The sequence below is a fragment of the Misgurnus anguillicaudatus genome, chromosome 2, assembly GCF_027580225.2.
Source record: "Misgurnus anguillicaudatus chromosome 2, ASM2758022v2, whole genome shotgun sequence".
Taxonomy (NCBI): Eukaryota; Metazoa; Chordata; class Actinopteri; order Cypriniformes; family Cobitidae; genus Misgurnus; species Misgurnus anguillicaudatus.
The window spans coordinates 48,992,426-49,006,496 of record NC_073338.2 but is presented as its reverse complement, the minus strand read 5'-3'; the positions used below and the strand labels follow the sequence as shown (position 1 = coordinate 49,006,496).

Here is a 14,071-nt window from a genome sequence, read left to right as displayed (position 1 = left end):
TTTTTGGCATATAAAATCAATAATTTTGACCCATACAATGTATTGTTGGCTACTGCTACAAATATACCCGTGCTACTTATGACTGGTTTTGTGGTCCAGGGTGACAAATATGCAAGCAGAATAGTTTACTTTAGCTAATACTTTAATTTTAATTATTGCTTTTTCCTTAAAAACTGGGACCAGGGAGATTTACTTGACAGCTCAAGTGCTTTATCAGTCTTTTTGAAGGATCAAAACATATGTCAGGTGTCAGAATCCTGTTGTAATCTGTGTACCATTTTTTAAAGATGAATCAGAAACCTTTTCCTTTCTTGGAACTTTGCCTTTTATGCAAATGAACCCTAAAGCATCATATTTAAATGTGTCATACCAGGAAGTGAATGCCGGCTCACTTCTATCCCGCATAGAGAGAGAGAGAGAGAGAGAGAGAGAGAGAGAGAGAGAGATTGCTAGTCAGTATAACCACTTTCCCAAGAGTGAAGCACAGTGTGCGGTAGGGAACATGGTGACCTCGCTGACCTCCAGAGGATAAAGCCCCATCGCTGAAGGGATCCCATTCGCATCCCATTTTCCTCCTTGGCTTTAACAACCTTTCAATGTCATTGCTTCAGGTTTTCTCAAGGTAGGTCTTTCTCTCTGCACCATACTGCTTTGTATTTTCATCACACATCAGCGTCGGGCAGGAGGATGACAGATCTTAGCTGGTTTGTCTTGAGAATGATGACAGGCTGCTGAGCTTTGGGGGTGGGCATCTAAAACAATGACTGGAATAAACCAGGTGAGCATCAATGATATTCAAGGTAGATGATATGCTTTTTGTATGTTTATGTTGTTTAAAATATGATTCTGCAGCTGTGGTTTTATAGTTATTGTAAAAAGCTTTGATGCTGATGATATGACCTCATTATCTATTTATTTTTCTTAATGCATTTATCTGTTTTTTTTTTTGGAATTTAATGTTTTCAAACATTTTTGTGCTCTTATTTACACACACATCCTTGATGTAGGTGAGAATGATTGTAGGATCAGTTTGAGAGCTCTTTTGGGCTGACAAGATCAGACTTTAGTGGCAGGGTGTTTCCTTCAAAATGCACTGCACATTGACTTACATCTCTAATTTAGGCTCATCTGTTTCTTAAAGACGTTCAACAAGTTCTTGTAAATGTGTTAACCCAACAAAACTCTCTGTTTGTTGCTGTACTGCAGTGTATTTTGCCACTAGGTGGCAGCACACTGCAGTCTGATTTGACTTTTGAAAATGTCATTGACAGCATCCTCTACCTTTACTGCTGTGACGTCACACTGCTATGACGACATTTGCATTTTTAGGCAAATGCTACACATGGTTGACAATATGTGACTTCAGTCGTATGTTTACATCTGTGACTTGTGAATGAGGGTGAATGCTATTACTGTGATGCCAGCAAATGAATACGTTTTGTGAAATATTGGCTACATGAATGAATTAATTAAATTGAATATGTTAGTAATAGTGACCTTAACAATACATTAGGGCTGTCAAAAGATTAATCGCGATTAATCACCTACAAAATAAAAGTATACAATAAAATTACTCGCAGTGCACACACATAAATTATGCAAATTATTTTTTATGCGATTAAACTTTTGACAGCCCTACAATAAATAGTTAAAGGGCACCTATTATAGCCTTTTAACAAGATGTAATATATAAGTCTCAGATGTGCCCAGAATGTATCTGTGAAGTTTCAGCTCAAAATTCCCTACAGATCATTAATTACAGCATGCCCAAAATGCCCCTATTTGGGTGGAAGCAATAACGTGCTGTTTTAACGTCTGTACCTTTAAATGCAAATGAGCTACAGCTCCTTACTTCCTTACAGACAGAAAATGAGCGCTTTCAGTTCAAATAGATCTGATTAATACAATCTGAGACAATAGTATCTAGTGGACAGAGTAAAACTCGCTGAGGGTGGAAACTATGGTAATGCAGGACTGTAAGTGGGCGGGGCTTTATCAATGTGACCTCACATTGATAAGAGAATCAAAACGGCATTTCTTATGAGACTGCTTTGGTTTAATGGGGATTAAAAAACAAGGAACAGGTAGATTTTTTACCTCATTAGAATGTTGTATTTAGAAATAAGAAAAGAAAGCTATTTTTATGACTTCAATATTTTTGCTTTTGTGTTGCTTTCGAGCAGTGTCACTCAACCAGGGGGCTGGACAGACTTCTAAGGGGGTCCTCAAGTTATAAAAGATTTGAAATGAGACAAACAACTAAACAGGATTTTTCATTGTTTGGATTTTGTCTATGTCAAGTTTTTTCAATTTGCAAGTAGAGGGACATTCAAATGTTGTTGACCTTGAAGTCAAAAGATTGAGTCACTTTCAAAATATTTAGTATGCTTTTAGGTTTGCCAGAAGGGAGCAATACGTTGTCAACCTTGTATACATGATTTGTATGTAAACTGAATAAACAAACAACAGAGAGAGGTAATTTTTTAAGTTTTATGACCTTGACCACAAAAAAAGTGCACTGTTGAACTTGTCAACACTACTAATTTCCCAAACCCATAGTTATATCCCAACATATACAGTACTGGCCAAAAGTCTGAAAGGGATATTTGAACAATATTTGCCTTTTATAACTCTACGGGGCGGTTTCCCGGACAGGGATTAGACTAGTCCTAGACTTAAACACTTTTAAGAGCTCTCCAAACTGAAAACAACTTGCACTGACATATCTTAAAATACATCAGTGCACTTTGTTTTACCTCAAAATGCACACAGGTAATGGTTTTAGTAAGGCATGTTTGTTAAAACTAGTTATATTTCCTAATTAAACTAAAGCCTAGTCCTGGATTAAGCTAATCCTGGTCCGGGAAACTGCCCCTATAAATTTGAGTAAATCATAAAATATGATGAGTATTGTACAAAATTGAGAACTCTTAACTTGATTATGGTATTTAGTTTACTGATAATTTGGCAGGAGGGCAAACTATATGGGGTTTATTTTAATATGCAAAAAATGCATAGAAAACCAAAAGCTTACAGCAAATATTAAGCATACATTGAATACAGTTTCATCAGTTACTTACTGTATATTCTGTTAATCCTTTTTTGTATTTGTTTAAAAAGCAGAATGGGCCTTGACCCTTTAGGCTTTGCGCATGCGTTGTGTTGTAAAGTTTGCCCAAAGCACAACTACATAGCATGTATACAAAATGTTCAATACATTTTATTATAGTGCGAGCATCACTTTTGGTCACAACAGTATATAGCCTTTAAAAGTTAACCTTTTACTTTTGAAGACTGACAGGTAACAAACTAAGAGCTGTTTCATTTTGTTGGCAAAAAATGTCACGTAGGTCTCTATCTCTCTTATTATCACCGCCATCTCTGATTGGTTTCCCAAAGGTAATTACACGTCAAATCCGATACACTGGATGACATGGACCGGAACGAGCTTTCACCCGGGTCGGATGTTGCCATGAAAAACACAGCGGCCCATTACAACACAGCCGAACACAAATGCTCCAGTAACAGCAGCGCAAAGGGTTGCATAGAGTCCAACTCTGATGCGCTCTTGAAAGGCACTCACTTAACCATGCAAGTGGCTGATGAAGAAGACACGAAGTTTCAGCACCCTCGGCTGAGGAGAGCCGGTGGTGGTGGAGGAGGAGGAGGAGGGGGCAGCATCCGGATAAAAAACTGCACACCGGGAGGAGGAGCCGCGTCAAGGAGCGCCGCGCACCATGAGCAGTCCAGTGCCACAGATGCGCGCCCGGCTGATGCTGATGCTGCGGGTCGCCACACCGTCAAAGGAGGTAAAGCGTCTACCGTAGTAGTGGCCAGCGTGACAGTAGAGGCTTGTGATGTTGCAAGTGAAGCCGAAGGCAATAATACCCCAACACCGGTTTCCAGCATGAAATGCAACAAGAACGGGGAATGCAGGCGGGACTCCGGTACGGGGAGCCTGCGGTCAGTCTTGTCCAAATCGGATAAACGGGCAGCGTGCAATTCAACGACAAGCATGGACGGTATCACCACTCCCGTCGGCTCCCTAACTCAGGGAAACGATGCCTCGAATCCCGGTACGACACCAGTCCCGGAGAAGAAGGAATCGAAAGTGTCCTTTTCCAACGCCCCGAGTCGGAAAACCTCTTCCTCCATCCACGGCACCCAGCAGCCCCGGAACTCGGTGACATTTCTCAAATCCGAGGACGCTTCTCAGAACGGGGCCGAGGATGGCGAAACCCAGGGCAGCCAGGCGAGCTTCATGCAGCGGCAGATCAGCAGCATGCTGCAGCCGGGGGTCAACAAATTCTCGTTACGCATGTACGGGAGCCAGAAAGAGGTGGAGAAAGAGCAGGAACGCGTGAAATCTGCGGGCAACTGGATCATTCATCCATACAGTGACTTCAGGTAAGAGCTCAGGGTGGCACAGCCTGCTGAAAGTTTTCTTTGAGTTTGAACAAGAATATACATTTGCACATGCTTGCATTTTAATATAGCTTTATTACAGATGATATGGAATTGTTTTAAACTGCGTTTGCATTTAAAAACTTTTCTGTTCATCTCAATATTAAAATTAGATTTGGCTTCACAGTAGTGACATTTTAGTTCCAACCAATAATAAGGAAGCGTTGTCATGCCCTCATAATTATTTTTGCCTATTTAAGCATGTCATAGATTCATAGATGACATTGTCGGGAAATGCAGGTTTACCAGGCATTTTTTATGGTTTAAAGGAAAGCACAACGCGATCTTAAGCCATGGGTTAGACTTTTTTAATCACATACATGCTAAATTAATCCACAAATAATACATATATCTTAACACTAACCCAAAATACAAAACCATTAAAACAAAGTGACTGCTATGAAGGCAACTGAAGTGTCTTGGCAAACTAGTGTGTGTTGTTGAACAGATTGGTGTAACATGTTTTCATGCAGTCTGTATCAGTGAGTTCCGTCATTTCAGCACCACAGTAAGCGGACAGCGACACGTTTACATTTAATCATCCAGCAGACCCTTTTATCCAATGACATTTATAAATCACAATTTTAATAAAAAAAAAAAAAATTAAGTCTGGGTTTGAATGTTTTGCATGTTCAATCTATGTCTGAACTGGATGACTTCCAATGTTTTTATCATATCACTGCTGTGCTGATTCTCTCTCTGTTGTCTATCATTAAGTATCGTAACTACATTTGACCTAAATCACCAAATGTCTGATAATTTCCCACACCGGACACGATATCGTAAACATATATTGCGCATGGCACTTCCCTTTAGTCTCTTTTGACATTCAGACATGGTAATATCTTGAGTTAAACATGTTTATCGATCGAAATCCGCAAGCAATACGTCTGCACAGTCATGCAATCAATCTCCATCAGAGAGCTGTCGCCATACAGAAAGTGAAACCCGTGCATATTTTACGCGAATCTAATGTCCCCTTTACAATGTAAAGACCATAATGAAGCTAATTGGGGACGTTTGGCCACCAGTGCAAATGCAAACTTCTCCTGGCATTCTGCACGAGGTGCATCACACTCCAGATATGAGTCAGCAGCACCTTGGCGCGCGCCGCTGTGACCTTGAGTTGTACATGCATGTGAGCGCCACGCGGAAACGGATCATTTCCGGTCTACGCAGACCTTCATTTTAAACCCTCAGGAGTTGCGCCATTCGTGGTCTTTCGTGTCTGGAAGTTTTTAATAGTCTTGTCCTTCCTACAAGGTCAACATTAACCCTTATTCGACTGGAAATGATTGCATTACGCATTTTAAATATATATACCACTCCTTAAAATGATCATTTTACAAGACATATATCACTGAAGTAGCAGGTGTCTTTAGAAATATGCATTGTCTGTCTGTGGCATACTAACATAAGTATATGGAATGTGTGCTGTGCATAGTATGCACTGTGTTTAGCAAATAAATTGATGTTTTTAATCCATGAGTAAAGCTACATAGCAAACTGTTGACTTGTAAGACAATGCCTTACAAAAATTAACCATGTTTTTTTTGTGGTAAAATGTAGTAACCATGCCATGCTGAAAAAACCAATAAAACCATTATAGAAAATTCTAATGGTTTCCATGAAAATACCAATAGGAACCATTAGCTTTTACTATTAAAACCACTACACTGAAGTGTGTTTTGGGCCATATTCCATTAGAACTAATAAAATTCCCAATAAAACCAATAGAATTTCTGTGATGGTGTCTATTGTATTTTTTTAGCAGGATGGTTTCTTGGTGTATTGATTACTATCAGCAAAACAATGGTTTTACTGTACTACACTAACCATGGTTTAACTATATGTTTTGAAAACCTTGGTTTGGACAACCATGGTTTTCAAAATCCACACCCCCCAAATTTTGTGCTAAAAGCTCGTAATCGTAGAGGAACCATTTTTAGTGCTATAGAGCACCTGTAAAGGACCTATGAAGAACCATCCTGGGGTGATATAGCACCACTATAACACCAAATATGGTTCTATATAGCACAATATGGTTCTACTCAGGTGGTACATAGGTGCTATATGGCACTTAAAATGGTTCTCCTATGATTAAGGGCCAGTGAACCACTTCTTTTTAACACCATTTGTTTTTAGAGTGCATAGTTAAACCATGGTTAGTGTAGTAGTAACAATGCAGTGTTTTGGTTATTTCGTGGTTACCATGGTTTTAGTACAGTAAACAATTTTTTTGTTTGTTTTAATTGTAGTAACTGTAGTGGTTAATTTTCATAAGGGACTTGTGATGTTTTGTCAATTTGGAGAGCAAGAGGAGTTTATTATGCTATGACACATCCAATGTTCCCTTATGAAAATTAACCATGTTTTTGGTGTATTGATAACTATTAGCAGTGGCAGCTAATGACTTCTCTTCCAAGGGGCGCGATTTTAAAATAAGTTTTCGGAGTGTCAGTTGTGATGCTTGTCATGTCAAAATATGTGTTTGTTGCGTCATGTGAACCATGTGCATCACGTGTCTTGTCAAAATAAGTGCCTGCTGCACACACGTCGAAACGGTTTATGATAAAAGAGACACTCAGGTTTACAAAATTCTCGCAAGACACTCCCTTGATTACACAAGAGCAGTGTTGGGTGTAACTAGTTACTAAGTAATTAGTTACTATAATTTAATTACTTTTCCCTTGAAAAAGTAAAGTAAGGGATTACTCTTATTTTTCTTGTAATCTAATTACAGTTACTTCTGATGTAACTAAATGCTGTGTATGGACTCTAAAACAATTATGTATGCTATAATACAATAGTGGATTAAACATGGTTTAAGTTTACAATTCTCACTATTAACTGGTTGATTATTAGCATTAATGAGATGCTGGCTGTTTATTAATACTTAATAGCACATATTAATTCCTGATTCTGCAAAACCTTATTCTACTTCCTTAACCCTCCCCATTTCTACCAATACTTAAAATTAACAACATCTTTAGTATTAATAAGCAGTAGTTGGAGTATATTAAGGCAAACGTAGTTAATAGTTAGTTAATAGAGAGAATTGGACCCTAAAGTGGGACCAGAATAATGGATGTACTTTTACTTTATTTTTTCGAGCCATTTCAAGCCTATCCTTGTATCATGTACTAAATAGGATTTAGAAAGTAATAAGTAATTGAATAATTTTTGGAGAGAGTAATTTGTAAAGTAATCTAATTACATGATTTAAGATGTAATTAGTAACTAATAATTAATTACTTTTTTGAGTAACTTACACAGCACTGCACATGAGAATAACATAAGTGAGTATCTGGCAAACGCGAGAGTGTCTTTTATCATAAACCCCTTTGAAGCATCTGCCACAGGCGCTTATTTTGACATGACACATGATGCACATGGTTAACATGACGCACCGAGCACATATTTTGAAATGACGAAGCACAGACATGACGGGCTAAAAATACATGTTGTGACGAGCATAAGCTGGTTTTAGCTGGTTTAAGGTGGCAGTAGCTGGTTTAAAATGGTCCTTCCAGCCTGACCAGCTTAAAAGTGACCAAAACACAGCTAGACCAGCTTGCTACACCAGCAAAACCAGCTAAACCAAACTGGGAAATCAGCTAAAACCAGCTTATGCTGGATTTTTCAGTAGGGTACTACACTAACCATGGTTTAACTATGGTTTTAGAAACCATGGTCGTCCAAACCATGGTTATTTTGTGGTTACCATGGTTTTACTACAGTAACCATGTTTCTTTAACTGTAGTAAAACCATGGTTATTGTTTTTTTTATTTTAAAAAATGTGAAAAGTACATTTCTCTCTCTTCTCTCTCTCTCTCTCTCTTTGGTTTCTTGCAGATTCTATTGGGATTTTACAATGCTCCTCTTTATGGTGGGCAACCTGATCATTATACCTGTCGGCATCACCTTCTTCAAAGAGGAGACCACCACGCCCTGGATCATCTTCAACGTGATCTCCGACACCTTCTTCCTCATGGACCTGGTGCTAAACTTCCGTACAGGCATCATAATCGAGGACAATTCGGACATTATCCTGGATCCCAGTACCATCAAGGTGAAGTACCTGAGGACCTGGTTTATTGTAGACTTTGTCTCGTCCATTCCGGTGGATTATATCTTCCTGATTGTGGAGAAGGGCATCGACTCGGAGGTGTATAAGACAGCTCGTGCCCTAAGGATTGTGCGTTTCACCAAGATCCTGAGTTTGCTGAGGCTGCTGCGTCTCTCTCGTCTGATTCGATACATTCATCAGTGGGAAGAGGTACTTCACGTCTGCATTTATATAGTCTCAGAAAGAAATCTACAAAAGCTTTAAAAATGTCCTTATATGTATGATGTATACATTTGGCACATATATATTTACCTTTGAGGAACTCTATAGATACTCTATAGATACAAAGGTGTACTTTTACAGCTTTTGTATTTTTATTTCTGATACTTCATCTAACTCAGTGCTTCTCAATTATTTTCTGTCACGCCCCCCCCTAGGAAGAAGTAAACATTTCGCGCCTCCCCAACTCTCCGCCGCGACTGTAAATAGTATAATTTGTCTATAAAATTACACATCTGCAAAACATTGTATCCTTATTAACATTAAAGAAAAATAAATATCAATCAACTTACAACAAAGAATAACTTTATTAACATTGTTTTTTAGTCTGTAACAGAAAAGACTTAAAATGCATCAATTTGCCTGAAAAAAAAATCAAGCGGCTTATCAGCGTGATTGGGGTGTAATGTCTTTAAGTGACGGCGCAAAAACAATCACTTTCTGAAAAGTATTTTCCCCGGGGTCTCACGCGCCCCCCCTGGTGTCGCTTCGAGCCCCCCCTGGGGGTCCCGCCCCACTATTTGAGAAGCACTGATCTAACTGCATGTATTGTGTTTGTCGTCATATAGACAAGGTTGGCATAAATAGAAACACCGTATGGTAACACATAGCCACTGCCATCTTTATATACCCACTGGTGACTAATTTATTTAGCTTTCAGATGATGTATAAATCTTAGTTTAAAAACATTTACCTTTATGACTGGTTATGTGGTCACATTTTAGGTTTAAACATATACCACAGGTTTTACCCCAGTAAGGTGTGTTGCATAAAACAGCTTACTTTACCGGCCCCAGTGTGAACTCAATGTGCTCTGTTTAAATGTGAATGAAATATGAATATGAGCGTCAGAGGAGGGGGGGGGCGTTTTCCTGGTAGACATAAATGGAGATTGAGCATTGATAAACGTTTGATGGAGGTAAAGGGCGTGATGGTGACGGAAATGCGTCAGTCCCGTAGGCAGAGCAAAACCACCCAGAGTGAAGTTTTATTGCTTCGAGGTTTCTCTTTTATATACTCTGCTTGGTTACTTTTAACCCAATGCTGGGTACATTTTGGACAGAACACATGTTGGGTTAATAGATAAACATATGCTGGATTGTTGTTAACCCGCCCATGGGTTGAAACAACCCAGCATAGGTTTATTTATTACCCCCGATGCGTGTTCTGTCCAATATTTAACAAGCATTGGAGTTTTCAGTTATGCTTTATCATCACTATAGAGTTTAGTTTCATGTGTGCACGTGAAACTATCGCATGCTCACGTGAAACTTTTGCGTGCGCATGTGAAACTTTTGCTTTCACATGCATGCACGAAACAAAACTTTTTAAAAAAGTTCTGCACATGAAGGTTTCGCGTGAGCACATGAAAGTTTCACACGAGCACATGAAACTAAACTTTTGATTTTTTTACTCCAATGTCACCTTAGGGGCTCGGTATTTAAGAAACATTTACATGTGTATATATTTTTTAAATTATTTAGATTTTTATATATTTTATATAATAAATCTTCAATTTATACATGTTGTTATTTATATATTTATGCAAACACAAACTTTTTTGTATTTGATTAATCGTGATTAATCTTTTGACAGCCCTAATGCCTATAGACCCCTTAATCGCCCACATCACTGTAACGTCACCGCTCTAGCTGGAGGCAAAAAATAAGTAGGAACTCATAGCCGGCGTGCTAAAAGTTTGAGTTTTTGACTTTAAAATGTCATTTTGTTGTGTTTTTGGCTGCCAGATTAGAAACAACAGCACTTTTGGTTCAAAAATAAAGTTTTACCGGATCCCGGCAGACATTTCTTCACAGAAATCAAGAAGACAATTGTGGTTGAATGCAAACGGCGTACAGACTAGACGGAGACAATCATAAATAATGCTTGTGTTTGCAGTGCACACTTCATATCAGGTAAAATAATCTATGCATATGTACTGTTGTGTTGGTTTTATCTAGTACAAATCAGCAAGTTTCTGTTTTATAGGTGAAAAGTCGCCAACCGCGCTATTGTTTAACTTAAATGTTAAACAAACATACAGCGATAGATGTGTGTGCCATCGTTTGAATGGTCTCTTAAAATAATCCACATTGCTAATCATAGTTAGCCCAGCGATAGGTTACATAAGACAGTAAGCCTAGACAAAATTACCCAAACCACCTGTAAGTAATTCATATGTTGTAGGGTTAGTGTTTGTGATAGTGTTTTTAATTTGATCAGATAATAAAATGCAGCACCAGCAGAAACGTGTCCACGGCCGCGCACAATAATGGCACCAGCGCTGTTCTGTTGCATCTGGATTTGTATAATTCATTAATAATTCATTGAAGCACGTGACTAAAACAGCAAACATTTCAGAGTGAAGTGAAGAACTGCTCATATGTTGCCTATAAAACAAAGTAACAGATGAAAAGATGCTTCATTGATTTTAAGGTTGAATGTAAAATCCACTGATGGGGCACGTCCCCTCTCAGTGTGAATGGGCATGACGCCTCTGGCCCAAAACACTTGGTCTTTGTAGATCTCAAAGAAATTTTAACACTGAGATCTTTGTTGTAGACTTTGGCATCTTGATCAAGTCTAAGCTCAGTTTCTGACGATGTGAGATCACTTAGGGGACCTAAACAAAAGTATCCTATTTGATCTCTTTGTCGTTTAGAAGAAAGCATAGAGATTTAAAGAGATTTCAGTTGTGATGTTTCTTTCCTGTGGGTGCAGAACCCAACAAAGAGCAGGTGGTGAGTTTGACACAGCTTCAATGATCACAGAGATTGCGTTGGTTCTGTTGTCAAAGCCCAGAAAAAGATCCAGACACACTCAAACTGAGATCTGATGGGTCCTATAAATGATGCCTTCACGCTTCTGTCTCTAAAGCACACATGAGTCTACGGCTGTGTTTGGAATAGCATACTAATCATGCATGCGTTCTGTGCAGATAGTCCACACTCAGATGATCCACCACATTTGCTAAAGTTTGCTGTATATAACAGAGCACTCTGCACAGAATAATGCATCCCACAATGCAATGCGGTTGCATTTCAAGTGTAAAAAATAAACTGGAATAATTGAAGTGCTTAGATGCAAAAGCCCCTAAATGCCAGATCCGTCAAAATATGACATAATGCTATTAACCGAACGCTCTCTGCACTCATTCCATTGAGAAGGAAATGAAGGTTTGTGATAAATTAAGGCCGCTTTTACACTGCCTGTTTGAAGTGACTCAATTCCCTCATGTGGCACAGATCGGATATAACCCAAGGATGTGTAAGCAGGAAAAATACATAGATTCCAATATTCCCCGATCGGTTTCAGGCCTCATTTATATGTGGAAATAAATCTGATATGCATTTGCATCCTCAATGTAAGCTGACAAATCTGATCTTCCCATGTCAAGACGTGTCATGCGTCATTGAAACTGCGACGCTGGCAAATGACGTCAACTCAGGAAGACACCACACGCGATCACATGACTCTTCTTAACAGCGCAGTGGAGGATGACGGGTCCACTTATTGGAGTAATGTTGACATTTTATGTCTTGTTACAGAAATTAAGCTTTATAATTATTTTGTGTCAATTGCATATCGCAACATTTGACTTCCTCTGTGGTTTAACCCTTGTGCATCAATTAAAAAAAGTTACACACAGGTTCACAGGGGACAAAAATGTCCATGTCCAAAAAGTGTCATAAAAATATTATAGATTAATATTTTTTCCACTTTCACTGATGCCATTTTTTTAACCAGCATCAGCTCTAATCACAATGACCAAACATTCATTAATTTTCAGAATTTTAACCCTTTAAATGATGGTTTGTTTACACAATGCCACTGCTGTTTTTTTATGAAAAAAAGAAAAAATTTAATTATTTTCAATTTACTAAATGCTAAGCAGATTTTTTTTCTTTGAGTATTACAGCCTTGGATATGTCAATAATTAACAACAATATTACTTTTTATGCATTCATATTTTTTATGCAGTATCAGATTAAAAAAAAGTTACCTCTCAGGTCCATAAAGGACAAAAATGTCCATGTCAAAAAAGTGTCATAAAAATATTATAGATTAATATTTTTTTCCACTTTCACTGATGCCATTTTTTTTAACCAGCATCAGCTCTAATCACAATGACCAAACATTCATTAATTTTCAGAATTTTAACCCTTCAAATGCTGGTTTGTTTACACAATGCCACTGTTGTTTTTTATTAAAAAAAAACGACACCTCCTTTGCAGCGGTTGTAGTCTTGTGATTTCCAGTACAATATTTTTTTTCATTCAAACTGTTCACACACATGCTCACACACATGCTCACACACACACTCACACACACGCACACACACATGCTCACACACACGCTCGCACACACGCACGCACACACACACACGCACACATGCACATTCTGGTTTCCATGTTTTGTGGGGACATTTCATAGACGTAATGCATTTTTTACCATACAAACTGTATATTTTATTCCCCTTACCTACCCCATTCCCTAACCCCAACCATCACAGAGACCCTTCTACTACTTCACATTTTCAAGAAACATCATTCTGTTTGATTTATAAGCTTGTTTCCTCATGGGGACCTCAAAATGTCCCCACAAGGTCACACAAATACTGGTATTCCTATCTTTGTGGGGACAATTGGTCACCACAACGTGATAATTACCAGGTACAGACACACACACACACATAAAATTTTCAGTACACACATACAAACCACACTCTGACATCCATACCAACACACCCACACAATTATAGCTTCATAATATATCTAATTGGCTCTATAACATGCATAAGCAGAAAACAACAATAAAGCGATAATTTGCTTTATATGCCAAACCTAAAAAAATGGCACCATCTGGTAAAAAATTGTAAAAATTTAAATTTTGAAGCCTTGCCAACAGAATGAAAGCCTGTTAACAAAGATTGCATCATTTTATAGTTGAATGGCACAGGGATTAAAAATTGCAGTTTTAATGGGTTTCAATGGGGACATTTTTGTCCAAAAGGTCCTGAGAGGAAGAATTTTGTGTACCTAGTAGAAAATAGGAAATGAAGGTGAAATATTAAAATTCCAATAAAAATGCACACCTGTGGCAAATTTTATGCAGTTAGCATTAACGCAGGCAAAGTTATCAAAAAATCAAAACTGAAAAAGACAAAAATGTCCTCAAGGATGCACAAGGGTTAAGCTGTTCCGGTTCAGTATGTCCACCTTAAATTGTTTCGCCCAATTTTTAGTGTAATTGTTGAT

General features: G+C 38.3%; 1 protein-coding gene across 1 annotated transcript in view; it reads left to right on the top strand.

The window, feature by feature from the left end:
- The first annotated feature begins 409 nt into the window (after positions 1-409).
- The window catches only part of LOC141351020 (potassium/sodium hyperpolarization-activated cyclic nucleotide-gated channel 2-like), a 75,400-nt gene continuing 61,738 nt past the window's right edge, over positions 410-14,071 (top strand). Inside the window, exons 1-3 of the mRNA XM_073857022.1 lie at positions 410-622; positions 3,400-4,407; positions 8,321-8,744. Coding sequence (XP_073713123.1) covers positions 3,434-4,407; positions 8,321-8,744 — 1,398 coding nt within the window. The 5' untranslated portion in view covers positions 410-622; positions 3,400-3,433. The remainder of the gene's footprint in view (positions 623-3,399; positions 4,408-8,320; positions 8,745-14,071) is intronic.